Below are 22435 nucleotides of genomic sequence, written 5' to 3' on the forward strand. Positions count from 1 at the left end.
GTCGGACCACAGCAGAGCGCTTGGTCACTTTGGATTAATGTTGCAAATGTGCCACTGAAGACGAAGTGAAAACAAATGTAAAATCCAATGGGGTCCACTGCAAATGTGTTCATTAAGATACAGTGGGTATGGAAAGTTTTCAGACCGCCTTCAATTTTTCACTCATTGTTATATTGCAGCCATTTGTTAAAATCATTTAAGTTCCTTTTTTTCCTCATTAATGTACACACCGCACCCCATATTGACAGAAAAAAAAAAAAAGAATTGTTGAAATTGTCGCTGATTTATACAAAAATAAAAACTGAAATATCACACAGCCATAAGTATTCAGACCCTTTACTGTGACACTCGGATATTTAACTCGGGTGCTGTCCATTTCTTATGATCATCCTTAAAATGGTTCTACACCTTCATTGGAGTCCAGCTGTGTTTGATTATACAGTTTGGATATGATTAAGAAAGCTACACCCCTGTCTATATAAGACCTTACAGCTCACAGTGTCAGAGCAAATGAAAATCATGAGGTCAAAGGAACTGCCTGAAGAGCTCAGAGACAGAATTGTGGCAAGGCACAGATCTGGCCAAGGTAACCAAAAAATTCTGCTGCACTTAAGGTTCCTAAGAGCACAGGGGCCTCCATAATCCTGAAATGGAAGACGTTTGGGACGATCAGAACCCTTCCTAGAGCTGGCCGTCCGGCCAAACTGAGCAGTTGGGGGAGAAGAGTCTTGGTGAGAGAGGTCAAGAAGAACCCAAAGATCACTGTGGCTGAGCTCCAGAGATGCAGTCGGGAGATGGGAGAAAGTTCTAGAAAGTCAACCATCACTGCAGCCCTCCACCAGTCGGGGCTTTATGGCAGAGTGGCCCGACGGAAGCCTCTCCTCAGTGCAAGACACATGAAAGCCCTCATGGAGCTTGCTAAAAAAAAAAACACCTGAAGGACTCCAAGATGGTGAGAAATAAGATTCTCTGGTCTGGTGAGACCAAGATAGAAATTATTGGCCTTAATTCTAAGTGGCATGTGTGGGGAAAACCAGGCACTGCTCATCACCTGTCCAATACAGTCCCAACAGTGAAGCATGCTATGGGGGTGTTTTTCAGCTGCAGGGACAGGGGGACTGGTTGCAATCAAAGGAAAGATGTATGGGGCCAAGTACAAGGATATCCTGGACGAAAACCTTCTCCAGAGTGCTCAGAACCTCAGACTGGGCCGAAGGTACACCTTCAAAAAAGACAATGACCCCAAGCACACAGCTCAAATACCGAAGGAGTGGCTTGAGAACAACTCCGTGACTGTTTTTGAATGGCCCTGACTTAAACCCAAGAGAGCATCTCTGGAGAGATTTGAAAATGGCTGTCCACCAACCTTCACCATCCAACCTAACAGAACTGGAGAGGATCTGCAAGGAGGAATTGCAGATGATCCCCAAATCCAGGTGTGAAAAACATGTTGCATCGTTCCCAAAAAGACTCATGGCTGCAATAGCGCAAAAGGTTGCTTCGACTAAATACCGAGCAAAGAGTCTGAATACTTATGGCTCTGTGATATTTCAGTTTTTCTTTTTTAATAAATCTGCAAACATTTCAACAATTCTGTTTTTTTCCCCTGTCAATATGGGGTGATGTGTGTACATTGATGTGGAAAATAAAATAACTTGAATTATCTTAGCAAATGGCTGAAATATAAAAAAAAGAGTGAAAAATTTAAGAGGGTCTGAATACTTTCTGTACCCACTGTATACATGTTTGCTGGTTTCTGATCATTTTCTAATACATTAAGCCGAGGCTGCTTTTCCAAAGATACATTAGTGCAGTATCAACTTTTGGCCAGTTTTTTTTATGGTTGCGAAAGTGTTCTCAAAAGTGCCAACAACATCCCCCCCCCCCCTTATTTTTTCAGACAGAAAACCTTCTGAACATAAACCAGTAGCATAACAAAAACAAAAACAAAAAACAAACAAAAAAAAGTCTCCCTCGGATCCCCTTTTCTGCTGTTTTTCAGGTCTGTGATTGCAGAATGGTCGTGGTTGGAGAATCCCACTTTTTTCAGTGGCCAATTAAAAACAAAACAAAAAAATAATTTTTCTTCAGCTTTCCAAAAATTGTGTTTCAGACTTTGGCTGACACAACTCTACTTCATTCAGTACGACCTTGTCGATTCGAAATGAACACAAGGTGAGCATGAAAATCAGTCTATCAATCAATATATAATGTTGCTGTTTCGTTACCTTGTGCTGTATTTGGTATCAAGGCATCAATTTGAATACTATAAAAACAAATAAATTGCGTAAAGGTAGACTACTACTAACATACTGTACAGTTTAAGTTGGAACGGTGAGAGGTCTCCCTCTAGGGTTTATTTTGGAACATTACACAACACACAGATTTGATTGTCATTTTTGTCAGTTTATTTTTTTTATTTTTTTTAACTGACAAGTGACATATTTATTTTTGCTTTTTTTAGCATAGAGTATACAGTGAAATGACGGTCATATTTACATTATATACAGTACATTCATTTGGATTCTGAAGGGGCTGTGAAGTAAACAAAAGATGTTTACACCTTTAGTGATTGACAAAATGTGACAGTTCTGTTTGATCAGGTAAAGATCAATTTAGCGAGACCCATCCGATCTTCATTTCTTCAGAAACCTTATATTCCTGCACACCCAGCTCATGCCATCCTGTTTGGGAATAAAACATTCAGCTTCATTCTAAAAGCTCATGTTGTAAATACATTGTTGATTTTTATTGCAACATGTGGGAGAGACGCATTCATTTAATTGTTGGGGTTATTGTTGTAGTTTTGCAGTGGAGTATAACTGCACAGCTTCATTGTGAGCGGTGTTGTCACGCCTAAAGTCATTGAGGATTTTCTTTCCTACTGCCAAAGTGTTGGATGCTTTTGTGGATTTGGTGGCGATGAGCGTTTTAAGAAAATGGAAATATTAAGAACAAGAAAATACTTCTTAGAAAAAGTGTTTGAGCCAGGCATATGTGCCATGATCAGATTTGTACAACCTCTGCCTCAATTTAGGGAATTGTAAAAAATTTTTAGTGGGGACCGTCAACTCTCGCGCTATGTATGTCTGCATCGAGCACGCGTGCCTACCTGCAGTCCCTCTGCGGTGACGGCCGAGCAGGCCTGGACTTGCCACATGCGATCTCGGACCGTGTGCAGGTCGAGACCCTCGGCCAGCTCCGAGGCCGACATGGCGGCGCTCAGGTCCTGCTTGTTGGCGAAGACCAGCAGCGGCACGCCGGCCAGGTCGTCCTCCTCCAGCAGCTCGGCCAGCTCCTGCACAAAAAGCCACACTGTTGTGACAAACATCGACACAACATATAGCGAGATGACCGCAAATGTTTGTCAATCCTATTAAGGGTTACAGTTGAGCTGGAGTCTATCCAGGATTCTTCAATGAATCTAAGGTGACTTTTGGCAAGAGAAGCGGGGTACACCCTCGATTGGTCGACAGTCAATCGCAGGGCATATGTAAACATAATCCATTCCCACTCCCATTCACACCTATGGGCAATTTAGAGTCTCACCAGACTTGTCTCTTCAAACCGCTTTTTGTCCGAGCAGTCAATCACATAGATCTGCAAGCACAGGTATTAACAATAATTGTACATACACGGTCCATAATATGTACGAGAATACATACTGCTCCATATGTTGCGATGCAAGCCGTACCAGCACGTGGGTGTTCTCAAAGTAATTCTTCCAGTAGGGGCGAATCTTCCGCTGCCCCCCGATGTCCCACACGTTCAACTTGAAGCCAGACGACTGGACGCTCTTGATGTTGAAGCCCTGCTTTTTGCACATAACGGTGACGTCAACAGCGCTAACGCGTGCGTGCGGGTACGTTGCGCGTCCCTTACTTGTGTGGGCGTGATGTGGCTGATGTCCTCGGAGGCCAGCTGTTTGACCAGCGTGGTCTTGCCGGCGTTGTCCAAGCCGAGCAGCAGTAAGCGGACCTCCTGGTCTTGAGGCTGCTTCAATCTCCGCAGGATGGACAGCAGGCCCTGCAGGTTGAGTGCACACGCGAGGCTTCACGTGCCGTTTTACACCACACCGTGTTCAACTGAACGCACAATGGTGAGAGTGATGTTATGTTCCTTCTGTAGTATTGATGATGAACGATACAAATACAGTGCAGCGGGTATTAAAAGTCAACACACCCCTGTTCAAATGCCAGGTTTGTGTGATGTAAAAAAAAAAAAAAATGACACCAAGATAAATTGTTTCGCAACTTTTTTCTCCCCCACCATTATGCGACCTATAACCTTTATAACTCAATTGAAAACAAACAAACAAATCTTTCCTAGAGGTGAATTATAAATGGTAATGATTATGATAATTTTTAAAAAGAGCTCAAATCAGCCCATAAAACTTGCCAACCGATGAATCGGTTGGGAAGTGAAATACAGTAATGTGGTTGCACAAGTGCACACACCCTTTTATAAATGGGGAAGTGGTTGTGGTCAGAATTAACCAATCACATTCAAACTTGTGTCAAATGTAAGTCAGCATAAACAGAAGAGTATTTACATTTTTATGCCATTAATGAAATGTTCATTAATGTACACTCTTCACTATTGAACAATTGATCTAACCTGCCACCATTTAAAGTGCCTTTGATTAACTCCAAATAAATTTCAGATGTGCTAGTAGGTTCTTTTCTGGCGATTTTATTTTATTTTTTGCTTTCTAGCAGAAGCCTGAAGATTTTATTTTTTATTTTTTTTTGCAAATACTGATTGCTATCTTGAACTGTTCATAATTCACTGCATCTTGACTGTGGGGGCCGGTGTTCTTTTGGTGACGAGCACTGTTATGTTTGTGCCAAACATACCTTGTGGAATTATGGCCGAAAAGGTCAACATAAGTTTCTTCGGACCGTAACAAAACCCCCCAAACACGTGGGAAAATGTGTTACCGGCCGATGAACCCAAGGTTGAACAAACATGAAAAAACAAACAAACAAACAAACAAATGATGATCACGTGATCGAAAACTATCTTTAAACTTCTTTCAACACTTGTATTAAAGTTGAAATAATGTGACAAGACTCAGTCGACAAAGTTAAGACTCAGTGTGGTTAACGTTCGTATGAACGTTTAGAATGGTGAAATGTGGCTTGTACAGTGAATAAAACGTGATGAGGGTGACAGTACAGTGCTGTTGACATCAGAACAGATTATGTTTGAGCTGAGAGGCTCAGCTATATTGCTGCTAATATTACCGCCGCTGTGGTGTGTGTTGTTGGGGTAAAAATCTCCCACCGGGTTGAGATTAGGAATGTACACGGTGAATGGACGCTGTCCAAAAGCAGTTCAGGAAGGCTTTGGCTCAAGCTAATTACTTCCCACGCGGCTAAGAATAAAGCACTGTCACTCCACTCTGCAAAAAGTCACATCTACAAATTGGAATGAAGTGATTACAGGTTATGAAAGCTTGGCTGTGAAGAACTAGTCAATGACTGTTTTAGGAGAGGAAAAAAAAAAAATGCATTATTATGACTTGGCACAAGCTATACCTGCACCTTTCTCTTTTTTTTCTACTGTTAAATAGTTTGTGCTGAAATGATTTGAACATAAAAATACAGCCTGCACTAACAGTTGCTCATAACTGAAAGTATAGTCCAATAAAAGTAGACGACAACCACTACAGTTTCATCTGCCGCAATCAGAATTTGCAATAATGGCACCCGCTCTTTCTTTTGCCAGAATGCATTTTCCCTTCCCATTCGGAGACATGTAAATGAATTGCAAATATGACGCAAAAAAAAAAAAATAATCATTGACTAATTATTAAGCATACAGGCATGTGGATTGATAACGTACCATGATGTCGTCCGGTGAATTGGTGGCTCCAGCTCAGGCTGACTGGATTAACATCGCTTTGACCATGTGGAACTGTAGCGTGACGTCAAGAAAACAACAACAACAAAAATATGTGGTGAAAGTGACAAATGAATGAAAAATGGCAAAATAACCCACATAAGTTATGAAACTATATCTCTCACTTTTTAGGTTTGTGACCATCTTTTGTCAAGAATGAGAAATGCACAATGTCCAACAGAAAGCATGCAGAATAGAACAAACAATTCACAAAATACAGTAGGATTCATTATAAGTATATGCAAATATTACTGCTAAAATCTTGTCATATACAATATTTTACAGTATGTTTTTATCAAATATTAAGTGCCTTTGCCACTCTGTTTATGTACGAAATGTTTATCTTAATTAAAAATGGTCTTCAATAATCTCGCTATATATTTTATAAAATTGTATCTGTATCGTGTAATTATTATTACGATACTACAGGTGCATGTCATTACGTTAGAATATGTGGGAAACTATTTATTTCCGTAGTCCAATTCAAAAAGTAAAACATACATTATAAAGATACACTACGCACAGTGAACTCCTATTTGAAGGTATATATATATATATATATATATATATATAAAACAACACGGAGTTCACCATCATAAAGAACAAACAAAACTGTAAAAAGGAATATTGAAATAGCAATTGGCCCTCTGAAATGAATGAAATATTCAAACTATGTATAATGTTACAGTGGATTATTATGATTTTTTTAAAATCCAGCACAGCAAATTTGTTAAATATAATTCATTTGTATTTTTAACTTTGAAGCAGAATACATTTGCATTCTTCTTTTAGAACTGTTTCTTTTCAAACGTTTTATGAGGTGCAATTTTATTGAAATTTTATGGATGTTATATTTGAATTCATAATTCAAAGTACTGTCGGTCATTCTGGTGGTCCTGAGTGAGCCAAGCATTTTTTAAAGGTGATATTTGGTGTAAAATGTTTGAGACAATACACAGAATGTGATTGTGAACATGTTAGTGCAGGTAACTAATGCAAGTACAGATACTGAGTGTAAAGAGGCTAATGTGCAAATACATATTTGAGACTGAGCAAGATTATATGACTTAATTTATGACTAGTTTAATCTAAATTATTTCTTGATTTGCCTCTAGTGCGAATGTTTTTAAATTCAGGATAAAAACTATTATTTTCTCTCATGCTTATGATTGAGCTCTTTTAAAATCTTTTTTTTTTGTTTTAAAAAAAATAAATCTTTTACATGCAATGTACGTTATTTCACTAATTTTATTAAGATGTTTTGTGCTTTGTTTTTTACGGAAGCGTATTGCTGCGACACCAAAAAAAAAAAAAAAAGGTTCACTATCACGTTATAACGTGATACGTTTCATGTTATAACGTGATATGGTTCACGTTATAATGTGATAAATTACATGTTATAACCTGATTAATTTCATGTTAGAACATGAAAAGTTTCACTACGTTATAACGTGAAACTTTTCACGGTATTGTATGAAATTATTCACGTTATAACGTGTAATTTATCACATTATAACGTGAAACATATCACGTTATAACATGAAACGTATCACGTTATAACGTGATAGTGAACCCTTTTTTTTTTGGCGTGGCAGCAATATGCTTCCGTAGTTTTTAAATGTTTCTTTATATTATTTTTTTTGCTCTTTGTTTTTAAATGCTTTTGCCACAGTGGTTTGGGACTTGGTTAATATAGGTTAATATTTGAGACTCATGACTCCAAACGACTCCCACCTCTGACATTTTCACAAAACAACAATTTTCACAAAGTTTTAAAATGGCCTATACTTGAAATATGACGTCAGCTCCCAATCTACAGTATTTAGTCGAAACAACGTCTATAGCGCCCCCTGCAGCTCGTCGAATCTCCTACACTTTCTCATATTACTCCATTTCAGTCAAGAAACAACATAAACATGTCGGAAGGCGACTGGCGGAACCGTTAAATAGAGCGCCACGGCCACCCGAAGTGACTTCGACACGCCGTCGATATTTGACTCAATTTTTGCTTTTATGGTTGCCGTCGTGTCGACGTCTGACAACCCAGGAAGATGCCACAGAAAGCGCTGGGATCCATTGTAGGGCTCCTCTGTACCGGTATCTGTCTGGTGCAGGTAAGCCGACGCGAGCGCTCTCCAGATCGGTCGACGCTCTCAGTCGAGGCCGAGGCTGATGGGCTTGGCCACGGCCTCACCTCTATGCTTTTTTTTTTTTTTTTTTTTTTGTTCTGCTCCACAAAGGAAACTGACTCCGGCTCAGTTTGTGTTGGCTGCGGATGACGTCAGTTATTCAAAGTTTTCCAGATTTTGTCGATGGTCACTTGCGAGGAGAGTTGGACTTCGCACAAACAGCTACCGTACACGCCGTTTTAATGTCTCCATTTTGCAGTTTTGGATGAAGGAGGTCGAGATGAACGTTAGCTCTTGCTAACGGGCACCAGGCTATTTGACGGGTTTATTCGAGGTTGTTGATATTAGCTTCCTAGGCCGAGGGGCTAGCTAGTAGCTAGACACGGATGGAGTCTCTTTTAGTAGGTTTTTTTTTTAATATATATTTTTATTTAACATTTGAAAATATATTTTAGCACTGTTTCGGCAACTTTAGATTGATTGTGACATATTTTGTGTCGAGTGAAGCTGATAGAAAACTAATTTCCTTGGGGAATTACTGCCAAATGAATTGGGCAATTTGCTAACTTTTTAGGTCGAACGTTGATTTAAAACACAAGGCTGTTTTATTATTAACAGCCTGAATTAAGAGTGGTCAACCTTTGCCACTTCCTCTTAATAATGCTGTTAACACTTGTTGTATACTCGTAGCCTACTACTATTACTACATGTATCATTAAAAAAACATCCAGAAGCGACATTGAAGCACATACTATTATTGTGCTGGGATATACTAATAGTATGTGCTTCAATATCGTGACTTGATGTATGAGATGGCAGCTTTCCAAATAATGTCTTGCGTGAATGCTAAAGAGTCCAACGTCGTTTCCAGCTCAATTTATGAAAAAGGGAAAAGAAAAAAAAAACGAGATGTGTTTCTCTTTTCGTGACTTGGAGCTGTAAATTCCCCCAAAACACTGGAACATTGCTTTCACGGACATAACAATAGTGACGTCCTGTTCTGGAATCACCAGACTATCATAATGTTTAGTAAGCTTTCAATCCGATTGTTCACAAGTACTAGCAGGGGAATATTTCCATGATATAAGCTATGATCAGGTGTGCCGCATTAACCAATGTTATTGTTCTTGAGTCATTCATCTGCAGTTTCTCTTTCACATGTGGTTAAATGTTGACTCACAAGGAAAATCTTTGTCTGCGCTTTTGTTTTTAATTAAGGGCAAGGAGTTCTGTTTTGGGGTGAACAATGAGCAATACCGCTGTGAGATGGGATACTGCTGCGGCGAGACGGAATGCTGCACTTACTACTACGAGCTCTGGTGTAAGTTAGCGATTCATTCGTGTAGCATTTGACAAGCTTGTTGGGTAAATCTGGATCTAAATCGAGCCTGTCTCTGACGCTCCCCATCCTTTAGGGTTCTGGCTAGTTTGGACCCTGATCATCATGCTGAGCTGCTGCTGCGCATATCGACACCGCAGGGTGAAAATGCGGCTTCAGCAGGAGCAAAGGCAGCGTGAAATTAGCCTAATGGCTTACCAGGGCGCCTCCAGCTCTTTCATTTCACCCCCGCCACTCAACCTCAGTGAGTAGAGGTATATTAGGCACAGGGGGGTCCTCTGCTGGCCGAAACATAATCAGAAGCACTGACCTACATTTACAACCAATATTCTTAATATTTGTTTCATGAAATTGTATGATGTATGTATGTGTAATGTATTTCCGATAGTCTTCATTTCTTCGTGTTTCTTTTGGCCGCACTGCTTCCAGTACGTGTATCGGGATGTTAACGTTTTTTTTTTTTTTTTTAAATCTGCCCATGGCCTTCAGAATCACTAGTGGATCTTCCAACTATATGAGCTATGGGATTGTTTCTTTAACTGATCAGATTTCAGTTTCACCTCACAGGGCAATAATGCCAATATTTTTTTCTCTCCGATTGGTTGGTCAGAGACTACCAAAACGCGTCAAGAGCGATTTGCATGCTTTCATACATTTGAGGTTTATTTTTTTTATACCCGCAGTGGCTGACAGAGGAAGAGAAATTGACTTGGTCTCGGACATACATAATAATAAAATTTAAAGGTGGACTTTTCCAGAAAGTTTAGACATCGCGAGGTATCGTTTTTGTATCGTATTGATGGTTTCTATACTTGCATGATAGTGGTATTAAAGAGGTGTATTGCATCAGATAAGTCCCCACTGAAGGGCCAGGTACCAAATGGACGGCCAGCCACTGTTTGGAAGCAAGTTGTAACGCTGCAGTCCATCACTAAAACATCCATCCATCCATTTTCAGAGCCGCTTCTCCTCACAAGCGTCGCGGGCGTGTTGGAGCCTATCCCAGCTAACATCGGGGAGAAGGCGGGGTGCCAGTCAATCGCAGGGCACACACAAACAAACAAACAACCATTCACACTCATATTCACACCTACGGGCAATTTAGAGTCATCAATTAACCTACCATGCATTTTTTTGGGATGTGGGAGGAAACCGGAGTGCCTGGAGAAAACCCACGCAGGCACGGGTAGAACATGCAAACTCCACACAGACGGGGCCGGGGATTGAACCCCATTCCTCAGAACTGTGAGGCAGACGCTGTAACCAGTCGTTCACGTGCCGCCCATCACTAAAACAATCAAATGAATAACAGTAAGTTTGGCGGTAAACTAAGTGTAAATTGAATTTTGCCTTAATCGATTATAATTTGTATAGTAAATTAAACATGAAATTATAGTCTCAAGAGAAGGCAAAATAGCTTGAAACTCGAAAAACTAATTAGTTGGTACACTTGGAAGTCATTGTACAACTATATTTATGTTGAAACATTCAAAAAATAATTCCCATGGGAGTTATGTTGAATTGGTGTTAGGATTCTGATGGGGTTCTTAGAAAATGTCTGTGGAGACCCTGATTTAGAAGCTGCTGTGCTGTCTTGCAGGATTTTGGAATGACTGCAAGCTTCCCGACTATGAGGAGGTGGTTGGTCATCCTCCCACACCGCCCCCCCCTTACTCTGAAAACCCTCCCGAGGCCGCTCCAGCTGACCCTGCTCAAGTTAGTCAGCCCGCCGTCGCTGTTGCGGCGGACCCGGAACCCTCGCAAGCCGTACAGCCTGGGCCGGCCGCCGATGCCTTACACTCAAACCAGGGGGCCGCCTCCTTGCCGGCGTTCTCGGCTCGGGAGAACGCCGAGGAGGAGGAGGATGAGCTCATCACTCGGCGCCGGCATGTGACCGGCGACTCAGGGATCGAAGTGTGCGTCTGCCAGCTGGACGACGGCTCGGGGCAGGAGGAGGAGAGCGACGAGGAGCGGCGTTTGTGTGGGGCCGCCGGCGGGGAATGCTGCTCCCGCCACCAGCAGCATGCCTTCAGACACAAGGAGCACACCTCCGACACGCCCAGCCAAGCCACCAGCGCCGGAGACAGCATGGTGTGAGCCACCGTGTTTCCCACCAGCTCAGCCAACCCGGTGCGACACTCGACTTTTAACATTGTCACCATGGGGGAATGTCTGTGTTTTAATCCTCCCGGCTAATGTGCAGACACCACACTCAGATGATGATGATTGCGAACCCATCGACACGACTCGCTTATTTGTCCCCTTAGTTTTTCGTTGAGTGAATTGATTGGTATTGACTAGGCCACAGGTTCTCAAACTTTTTGGGTCCAGGGACCCCTTATAGGGAAGGATTATTTTTTTTTCTCCCTTCATTGTTTTAACACCAATTGAACATAACTACCATCTCATCAAAATTATCTCGTTTTAATGTTTCCTCCATTTTCTATACAGCGTATCCTCTCTAGGGTCTTGGGTGAGCTGACTTTGGGCGAGAGGCAGGAATAGAAAAAAAAAAAGATACCATATAATAATTCATTACAAATAATTTTGTGGACCCCCAAGCTATGGCTGGTGGACCCCAGTTTGAGAACCCACGGACTAGACGACCGTTACTACTTCTGGCTCGTCGGGAGCATTTCCGCCCGCTTCTTCAGTTTGACACTCAACCGTCCGCTCGGGATGTTGACCGCCAAGACGCATACCAGCAGGGTCAATTACGTCTCCCTCCGGTCCGCACTTCGCTGAGCACACGAGTGGAAAAGAAAACTTAGTTGTGACTGACCGAATTAACAACTTACACCAAATGTAGGGTGCCGCTGCACGGCGCAGACATGAAGATGGCGCGGTCTTCAAAATGTGGCTAGAGTGATTACTAGTGTAGTTTGGAGGAAAGGCACTGTCAACATCTCGCTAGTTTGCATGATTTGATCTTAGCTTGAATTATTTAAATATTTTTTGGGGGCTGCAAAGTTTTGGTCCCAGACAGTTGTGAAAATGTTGGCGTGTCGCTTCAACGTTCTGGTTGGGAGTATGGCGTCGGGCTTCTCTGTAGCATGAACTCTTGGCATCCGGGAGTGATTTGTTGTGGTATTTTCCACTGGCGAGGGGGGGGGGGGGGGGGGGGGCAGTTTGAGGTTGATGCCAGCAGACTCCAATTGTGTTAACTGCGTGTTTCTCTCGCCGTTGCGTGTCTCCACAGCGTTTGGAAAAAGGGATAGTGGTCGAACTGGGGGGAAAAAAGATTGTTATTGTGCATTCAATGTGTTCAAGCCTAGCGGCGGTAAACGACACCATCTTGCAAGAACCAATGTGGAATTTGTACTTCGATTGAACCATACACAGTAAACCCCCACTATAGCAAATAACCGTGAGTAATTGTCACCCCCCTAAAAATGTTTGAAAGCCTATATTGATAGTTTAAACCAGAAAAATACCTTAAAACAATGATGTCAAAACATTTTAATATAATTTCAGACTCCTCTTACAACATTAGCCTTAAAATAAATGGCTTCCAGATAATTTGATTTTGAAAAACTGCACCAAACATTTTTTACATGGCCTTTGCAGACTCCTTAACTTCCGTCAACAACTCCAGTTTAAACTTAGCGCCTCCCTACCATACAAAGATCTTGATGCATTACTTCAGCTTAACTCCAATCACTATGTTGCTATTAGCCAGGGCTTTCACTGTGTTATGCTAGTTCCCTGGAAATGTGCAATACGCTGCATTTAAAGGATGGGTCCAAAATCCTTTACAGGTGCCTCTCGGTTTACGACGGAGTTCTGTTCCTACACTGACGTAACCCAAGTTTGTAGGCAAGTCGGAACGCACCGTAGTTGCGATCACGAAACTATGCCAACATGGTAGTAAAGTCCAAATTACAGTAAATTGTATGCAAAACATGTTTTGGCCCTAAATGTAAAACAATTAAATGGAAACAGTGAGAAAAAGAGAAAAAATCCTTACCTTTGGAACGACCCTTTAAAGAGGTTTGTAATGGCATGTTAGCCAAATCTCCCCAATTCCAGTCCATTGGGATTTGTATAAAATTGCATTCAGGCGACTTTCCTGTGAATATTCTCAGAGGATTCAATGGATCGCAACTGGACTTGTTGTTGTCTTAGAAGACGTTTCGCCTCTCATCCGAGCATGCTTGATCAGTTCATGCAACACTGCTTTGTTAGGATACACTAGCCTAAGTTAGTGTAGAAAAACCTCAACTATTTATGCTCTAAGGTAGGAGACATGTTTATTAAGACAACAAGAACAGTCCAGTTGCGATCGAGTCAATGCCCTGAGAACTTAGCAGCTGTTTAAGCGCTAAATAAATGTTAACGTTTCCAAAAGTCGTCTATTTTTAATTGGGCGATGCAAATGAGCTGTGATTGAACACCGACAAGGACACTAACGAGACGCAAAGCCAGCTTCTGCCCGCGGCAGACCAGTTTTCACTTGACTGGCTCAAACAGTACGTGCAATTTGTTGCGGTGTCGGGAAGACGACGCAAAGCGTGAAACACAAGGGAAAGTCTGATCAAACATGACACGTTTGAGGTTTGCGAGTCCGCTAGCAGGTGTCCAAATGTGAAGTCATACTAAGACAAGCGTGACACACAGAGAGCGCAAGCCCAATTACAAGCAGAGGAAGACGTGTTGCTGCATCTCGACAGACGTTCCTGATGGGTGTGCACATTTCTGCCTTATGCGTGGCCACTAAATAGCATTGTTCCATAACCTTTATTGAGCCAAGGCACATTTTTAACATTAGGAAAATCTCACGGTTTACCACCAAACGAAAATGTCACAAAAAGTTGGGGACATTTGGCTTTCCGGTGAAATGTGTCCTCATTAGCGTCAATGGATTATATATATATATTTTTTTTTTTCCACCACCGCCAAAAGCAAGGGGTAGATTTATGTAACAGATTTAGTCCCACCATGAGTGGTCACTAGTGCATAGTGAATGACTTTACGTCGTAAGCATGCTAAATGATCGGGAATGACAAAACCTTTTGTTTTAGTGCATATAATCCATATCGGTTATCTTGCAAAGAACACCCTAAAAGAGAATTTTTTTTGTCATTGTGATTTTAAATTTTTTTGTTTGTTTGTTTTCTCAAGTTCACATCAGAGTTTTGAGACACACTGAAAAGGAAAAAAAATAGTGAAACGTCAAGAAACACGTAAATAACTATATTGTAAAATCACAAGAATAGAGAATGTTATGAGAAAAGTTGACGTTCTGAAAATGAAGACTGCTACGATAGTCTTACGTGACCATAAGGACAGTGATACTAGAAAAAAGTTGTAATGATAAATATTACAACAAAAGTTGTAAAGTTAACAGAATAAATTTGTAATATTAAGATTGATGACATGAAGTCATGAGAATAAAAGAAGGATGTCTTGGAGGAAGTTAATGTTACAAGACAAAGACTAGAAAAAAATTGGTCATGTAACAGAAGAAGACGATGTTATGACAAAAAAGTGAGAATGAAAACTTTTTGTGACAAAACGTTTTGTGACAAAAACTTAGAATGAATAAAGTCGGATAGTTCTATAAATGACTCATGATTTTTCTCGAAAACTTACAGCTTTATTTGTTCTTTTCAGTACGGCTCAAATATTCCGTTGTATGTTAAACAGAGAAAAAAGGCTGAGGATCGAAAAAAACGACGTGCAGGTTTTTCGTGCAGGATTTAAGATGGAGGTTAAAACGTTTATGGCCTTCCTTGGATTTCATGTTTACTGAGATTAAGGGCTATTTATATCAGTCACGATCGTCCATCCACTTGCAATGTTTTTTTCTGATCCTTTGGAGGCTGGTGGAGTTTTCAATTGAACATTAGCTGATTGTATGACAGTGAGTGTATTTTTGTTTTACAGGCTAAAACTTTTGCCTTTTTATTTGCTTTGCTCAGCATCAACATTGAAAATGTTTCTTCCCGCCCATTAAGCCAAAGCATTAGTTACATTTCATCCTTGTATCCGAATGGTAGTTTTTACATCTGCAGTGTCGTGTATACGTCACTCAACCAGGCTATGCAAAAAATACAAAATAAAATAAAAATAAAACCTAACTGTTCTAATGCTGCCCCCCACTTCCTCTGTCACGTGGGCACCAGTACTAGCAATATAACTCTCAGTACTGTGGCACAGCACCGTACTGTAATCTTTCTCTCTGTGTGTGTCTGTGGTCTATTTGTTAATTAAAAAAATGTAATGCTACAGCAACAATGTATGTACACAGAGGGGCTTTAAAAAAAGGCATTTTTTGTTTGTATATATACTTTAATTCCCCTCATTTGGAGACAGTAACAGCTAACCTTCCTTTTCAACCACTAACATTTATGATTAAGTTACGAGGAGGAAGTCAATTGTGTTTGTTATTGGATTTATTCATATTTTGGTGGGTTTGTCACTGTTCCGTCCATCCCTTTTGGTGCATTATTTTGTTTAAACAGCAGCTTTCTTTTTTTCCATATTTAAACATTCACAAAATGAATATTTAACGGCTGCCTTTCATACTTAGAGACATACAGTTTTGTGTATTGCTTAATGGAAGACCTCAGTGTGGAAGATGGAAGTTGACTTGATGGAGGTGCTGTGGTTGGATTGGTTTTCTCTTTCCAAATAAGACCTTTTATGTTTTCCGCCGAAAAGGGGGAGGCACTGACTGATGGATAATAATGCTTTTTTTGTTTATTATGTCTGCTGTGTGATGTTTGGGTCATCATTTGTATTTTATTTTTTTAATAAAATTAAACATCTACACTAATCTATTTCTTTTGGGGTGGGGTGTCTGAATGTAATTACAAAAATGATACCTTTAGTCAGGCAATAGCTTCGCTGTTCAAATGTTTATAGTCTTTAATGAGGTATGGTACTTGTTTGGTCTATGCAAGTATGAAAAAGGGTATAAAAGGGTATAGGCATCTTGAGGGAAAAGCTAACAAATGAGGCATCATATAACATAACTAGAAAGTGTCCTAGTCATAATTTACAATATTTTAAGAAGACGGTCAGCTCTTCTGCATCTACTCGCTCACAACAGCAAAGCTTGTGGAATGAACATGAAATACACAACATGCAAAAAAAAAAAAAAAAACTGTAAAAAACAAAACCTTCCTTTCAGTGCACAGTCAAGGTTGAAATACAGCAAATGCAGGATTTTCATAATGCAAAAGTTACAATAAATGTGATCTACTTTCTTTAGCATACTGAAAAGGAAAGGTAATAAAAGTTACATTTGATATTCAACTGCAGCAGAACCTCCAATGTGGAACACGATCTGCTCCAGTTGTTCTCATTAAAAAAACATTTTAAATCTTCCCATACTAAACTGTAAAATGAATTAATCCGGTCCAAACACAAACTGTTACCATCATAAAACATTTGTCTGTGTCTGCAATGTTTTAAACTGTCGTACAAGTGTAAAGAGAAATTAACCGCTAAAATAAAACAAATGACTCACTGTTTTTAAGACATCTGATGGAAACATGATTGTGAGGGAGCAGAAAGGTGCCTGGCAGAGTGACAACTGTCACCTCGTGGCCTTTTACAGGGCCCACAGGAATTGAAAAGTAGTATGCAATTTATCATTTATAGATTAGGTGTATTCCTCATATTATACTGAGCACCATATCTACTTCTGTGGTTCATTCTTTTGATGGTCACTGTGCTGAAGTGTTAAGATGTTAAAAATCAGTACATGTGTAGTAGCCACTTCATAATGTGCAGGTGTGTCTAATGTTGAGGCCACTGACTGTATACACTGTGCAGAAACGCCACGACATACAGTATATCTTCAACCTTATACAGCAGCAGGTCAGAAAAGCCTAACAGGGGACAAATCAACACATAGTCCAGGGGTTCTCAAAGTGGTGTCCGTGATAAGTTGCACTAAATTCATTTTTATAAAAGTCCATACTTACATATGGGGACCAGCGGCCAATAAAACATACATAATAAACCAATTACTCTTCCCTAGCTTAGCTTTGGGCCAATTAAAAGCTCTGATTGTGACAAATCATTAGAGAACTTTGGCATGTTTTTTCAAAAACAATCTTTTTTTTGTTGTTTTTTTTTAAATTTTGTTTTAGAATTCCAGGATGAAAGGCATATTGTGAGAATAAAGTTGTATTTTTAAAATTCCATTTGTTAAAATATGACTTAAGAGTCAATAACATATAGTAAGGTGCATTTGAGACTTTCCCATGTCACCCCCCACAGTATTAAATGTATTTAACATTCATTCATTCCATATTCATTGTATTACAGTAATTACTGCTACAACCACTCAGTTAGCAACCTGACTGTGTACTGTCTAACAAATATATTTTTAATTTTAGTTTTGATATCATTGATATTTCACTATGACAGAGTGGACATGTTCAGCTTGACAACATCTAACTATACACATAATACGATGAAAATGACAAAACAGAAATGTAAATTCTGCAGCTATGCAGCGTTTCAGCCTCCACTGAAGAAAGACAAAACACTGAAAACATCACAGCGTTTCTTAAAAGGGCAGATACCCATAGCGCCAGGGTGGACCGCAGGGTCATATGCAAAATGTTAAATATAAGAATAGAAATATACGATTAAATGACGCATATAATCAAATAACTTGTAGTGGACTATATTTAACCGTTTACTATAAACACTGTAGTTAGCAGAGCAGTGTGTGGAGTGGGACATGCCAAAATCATGTACATCCAAAGGGAAAACAAATTTTAAAAGACTTATCATTGTACAGGTATGTGTGCAAATATTTGGCCACTTATAATGAGATCTCAGAGTTTCATTATTCTGTTCCATTTTCATGGTGACTGCGTAATTCTGATGAGTGCACCAAAGGCACTTCATAGTAATATTGACCCTTTAATATCATTGTGATATTATTCTCGTGTTTTTTGTTCTTGTAAAGATGTATTTTTTTCATTAAAAAATACAACTTATTCTCATAACTTTCCATCTAAAAGATATAAATTTGTTAGTGTAACATTATGCCTCTTTTTTTCCCCCCGCTAAAAATTTATCAACTTTGAATTCCTATGCCATTGAGAGGTACACATGGTAGTTATGTTTAATTGGTTTTAGGATTATGAAGTAGTGTTTGGAAAAAAAATTCTCCCCTGGACCCAAAAGGTTTGAGGACGCCAATTCAACAGTAAAAGAGTAAAGAGTCAGATGGAGCTGCTCAGAAGAGGTTAAGCGTAAAGTTCTGTGTGAGGATCCTGCTCTGTGAAGTCTTTCTTGCCAAAACCGACCAACTTGTGTCAGCCACAGTGTGGACTCAGTGCTGTTAAGTTCCATCCCCGAACCCGAACCCACCCCCCACTCTCCTCCTCAGTAGAAGCGCTTGCGCCGGCTCTCGTTCCAGTGACCGTAGAGCAGCAGGCCGACGACCACCAGGAAGATGCAACCCAACATGGAGAAGAGCACCGTGAAGAAAACGGCCAATCCGCTCATTCCTTCCTCGGTCCGACCCACTGGAAGAGAGAAGAGAAGGTCAGAGGGAGGTAAAGAAAGAAAAGCTATGTGTGTGTGTGTTACATCTGAGCAGCTCTATGTTATCCACGCTGGGTATTGTGATTTCCTCCTCCTGTTCTTCTTCTTCCTGTTTGGTCCGCAACACCGTCAATTGGTAGAGTTTCAGTGAAATGATGTCGTGGTTGTCTAGTGATTCAAGTTGGAGGAAAGTTAATTATAACGTCAGCGAATGACTTGAATCACACGCAGCACAGAAACAAGTGACGGAAGGGTTCCAGTGTTTGGTACCAGAAGGAGCCGCACAATGTGTTCAAGCATAAAATCATGATGCAAAAACTGTGTTGATAAAGTACAATAGAGGGCAATTTTTCTTATTTAAAAAAAAATAGTTACATTTTTGTCGATGTTTATGGGGGACTGGAAAGAAGACTTGTGATATGAGTTCTGAGCATAGTCACGGAACGAATTAAATCCCTAAGTCAAGGCACCACTTTATTTGTATTGTTGATGTATTATTGTTTATTTCCTGTTTTTGTCAGTGCCTGGTGTTGACACTTGTGCATTTATTTATGTGCAATTTGGGCATCTGCGCAAATTGGTTGTTTCATATGTTCCATGTATGTAAAAAATATTGGACTTGAAATATAAATAGACCGGATATAGGCACCGCGCACTTGGACCCACAGTGTAAATCCATCTTGATTGTTGGCATTTGCAGACTCAACCAATCCAAAGTACAGTGTGTTTGATTGACTTGGGTCTCTGCAAGGTGTTCTACCTGAGAGGTCTCCTGTAATTGCGGTGGCGCCAAAATAAAAGCCCTTGGGCAGCCGCACGCCAGGCAGATCCAGGCAGTCCCTCCACTCGTGTTGTCCGTCAATGTCTATCATCACCTGGCGAACACATTGCTGATGAAATGATTTAGCGACACGGTACATTTCTCCACCACTGACAGCAACAATAATAAAAATTGTTAAACTCATCGACAATTCCAAACCCTGTACCAATCAATTTTCGCCCAAATCACATAAGAATGCCATCAAATGTATATGGATTCACTGTATTATACCTATGGCACATGTGCAGTAACCCCAGCAAGTATTGTCTTATTGGTAGTCATGTTTAGCTTTATTTTTGCTCTTGAAAATCACTTATTGACTGCAAAGCACTAAATTAGCTAATTTGCTAACAGTGTGCAACTTTGAGGATAATAACGACGGATGCGCCTCACCGTCAGCCTGCGGCGGACGTATCGGATGAAGAGGAAGGTGTCGTGCTTCAGGTTGCGCACCATGGCGTTGCAGCCCCCCAGCTCGGTGGGCCGGCCGTCCCGCTCGTGGTCGTAGCTGATGGTGCCGTTGCCCACCATGGCGAGAACGAAGGGGAACACCCTCTTGTGGTTGGTAAGAGGAAAACGATGCATAGGTTGGAAGACTTCAGACATTATTATTATTGTTTGTGTTATTTGTTTATTATCACATTTGCTGGAAACAGTAAAACTAAAAACACACGTTAAACACGCACATTCCAAAAACGGTTACCTGCGTGCTCGGAGTGTATCTCTTTTTTTGTGCCTGTCCCCATGCGAATGCACAAAAGAACACAAAAGACAGCCCCTTTACACAACACAACACTGTAAATGTTTCATCGCCTCATCATAGTATAACATATACAAAACAAATGAATGGATAACTAGTTTAAAATCAGAAGTCAAGGATAATAGTTGGTTCAACTATTGTTCAAGGTACTGTAAAAGGGGGTTTGGCAACTAAAATATCTCGTTATTTATTACATATGACGATTTGGAATTTTGGTACAGATTTTAGCAAGACTCATGGAAGTTCATGTTAATTATTTGCTTTCACAGGCCACAAAAAAATGAAGTGGCGGGCCAGTTGTGGCCCCCGAGCCATGAGTTTGACACCTGTGCTATTTTTCTTATTAAATGCACATAGAGGGGTGTAAAACAGATTACTGGCAACAGATACCGGTGTTTGGGTTACTAGCGTAGTGACAAATTAAACCCGTAAATCAAGCAACTACCGTAATTCCTTGACACAAATGTATGTACTTTCCTATTATACAGGGCTTTGGTGCCATCCAATGAAATCGTAGAGTGTTACAGAAAGAAAGTTTTTAAGCAAATAATGGATGGGTTAATAATAATAAAAAAAGCATGAATATGTGACTTCTTGAATCTTGATCTAACAACGTACGGGCAGGGGATTACTGTACTGCTAGACCCACTGTGACCGTTGACCAAAAAACACACGAGTGCGTACCTCTAGTTGTTTCTCCTCATTGGGATACGTGTCCACAAAAAGTCCCAATCCAGTGAAATTGTCCTTATTCCCGAATACAGGACCTGTGTGTGATGATGATGATAAAAAGATTTTGTTTGATGAAAAAGACTACGGTACTATAAAAGAGCATTTTCGATAACGTTTACCTTTCTGCATGCGCTCCTTAGTGTACCAAATAGCCAAGCCATCACCATTGAGGTTCTTCTTTCCTTTCCCGTGAATCTTGAAGTGCACCTGCATCTCCCAGTCATTCAGGTGGCAAGGCTTGGAGGGAAAACACGTGATCAAAAATTCATGTGCAGAAAAAAAAAAAAAAAGTAAACCTAAAGCGGAATAGAGTGAATCCCCGTATTGTCGCCGTTCGGCATTTGCGTTTCTGCTTCTTCTCCCGATCCTGTGTTGTCTACTTACCGTGACAATTTGCCTGTATTCCCTAACATTTATTATTGTGTGTAATAGCCAAAAAGTGGGTTTGATGATGTGTAAAGTCCTAGTGCACATATTTTTTTTGCCCATTTGTGATGTCACGTCAGTCTGTGCTAGTGTGTTATTTAGGCTAGTTATGCTAGCTAATACTGTTGATGTTGATTATGTTGTTGTTGATGATGATGATGATGATGATGTTTATGTCCCTCTCCCCCACGAACCTAATGTGGAATACCTGTACTGTACTTCTATTTCCACAACAGTACTCACAAGGCGGCTCCACACTGCCCCCTGTCGGCTCTGCATGTCAGGTGTGAGTCGCACCTGCTCGGTGGTTACCATGGCATCGCCCATCAGCTCCCAGTGGGAGGAGCTTAAAGACCCCACAGCTAAAAGCAAACACACAAAAGGCACTGTTGTTTTTTCCCCCCCAACAGTCACGTGCTGACAGAACTATCGTGATGGTCAAACATGGTTGTTTTGTCAAATAACATACACCAGATATGACAAAGTAGGTGGCATTTTATGTTAACGTGTTGAATGGTAAAATACAGTAAGTTTTCTATCCTTCGAGAATCTTCTACCCAATGAATCGAGCGGTATACCTTGATAGGGCTTGGTGAGGGAATACTCCCGTTTCAGGAACTCCTCCATTTCGTGGTCACCGTCGGCGAAACAGTAGCCAACGGTAACAATTAAAAGAATGAAAGAGGACAATAGCTTAAAAGGCGTCATCGTTTGCAGAGAAAATACAATGATTTGGTTTGATTTGGAGTTCCGCTTGTGCCTGCTCCAGCTGACGGCGGCCATAGTAAATCCAGCATCACCGCCCCATA

At 40.5% G+C, this 22435-nt stretch overlaps 2 protein-coding genes and 1 pseudogene across 6 annotated transcripts; 1 reads left to right on the forward strand and 2 right to left on the reverse strand.

Annotated features, from left to right (window-relative positions):
* Positions 1-2470: 2470 nt before the first annotated feature.
* Positions 2471-5901, reverse strand: LOC133413331 (ADP-ribosylation factor-like protein 3; annotated as a pseudogene).
* Positions 5902-7776: 1875 nt separating this feature from the next.
* On the forward strand, positions 7777-16144 carry wbp1 (WW domain binding protein 1). Of its 3 annotated transcripts, none has more exons than XM_061697549.1 (4): positions 7777-8018; positions 9252-9354; positions 9449-9616; positions 10973-16144. In XM_061697549.1, exons 1-4 carry the CDS (start codon positions 7956-7958, stop codon positions 11467-11469), a joined length of 831 nt encoding a protein of 276 aa, XP_061553533.1. In that variant the 5' UTR covers positions 7777-7955; the 3' UTR covers positions 11470-16144. The 3 variants fall into 3 exon arrangements, with proteins under 3 accessions (XP_061553533.1, XP_061553532.1, XP_061553535.1); XM_061697548.1 differs by lacking the exon at positions 7777-8018 and adding an exon at positions 8151-8260; XM_061697551.1 differs by lacking the exon at positions 7777-8018 and adding an exon at positions 8169-8434.
* On the reverse strand, positions 15307-22409 carry lman2la (lectin, mannose-binding 2-like a). Of its 3 annotated transcripts, none has more exons than XM_061697545.1 (9): positions 22205-22409; positions 21870-21988; positions 21320-21437; positions 21153-21235; positions 20412-20444; positions 20102-20263; positions 19649-19763; positions 18934-19056; positions 15307-18869 (listed from the first exon to the last, which is right to left on the reverse strand). In XM_061697545.1, the coding sequence occupies exons 1-9, from the start codon at positions 22407-22409 to the stop codon at positions 18727-18729; spliced, it is 1101 nt and encodes a 366-aa protein (XP_061553529.1). In that variant the 3' UTR covers positions 15307-18726. The 3 variants fall into 3 exon arrangements, with proteins under 3 accessions (XP_061553529.1, XP_061553530.1, XP_061553531.1); XM_061697546.1 differs by having other exon boundaries at positions 20412-20486; positions 22205-22400; XM_061697547.1 differs by lacking the exon at positions 20412-20444 and having other exon boundaries at positions 22205-22400.
* Positions 22410-22435: the final 26 nt, after the last annotated feature.

Source organism: Phycodurus eques, chromosome 15 (assembly GCF_024500275.1).
Source record: "Phycodurus eques isolate BA_2022a chromosome 15, UOR_Pequ_1.1, whole genome shotgun sequence".
In the NCBI taxonomy this organism is placed as follows: Eukaryota; Metazoa; Chordata; class Actinopteri; order Syngnathiformes; family Syngnathidae; genus Phycodurus; species Phycodurus eques.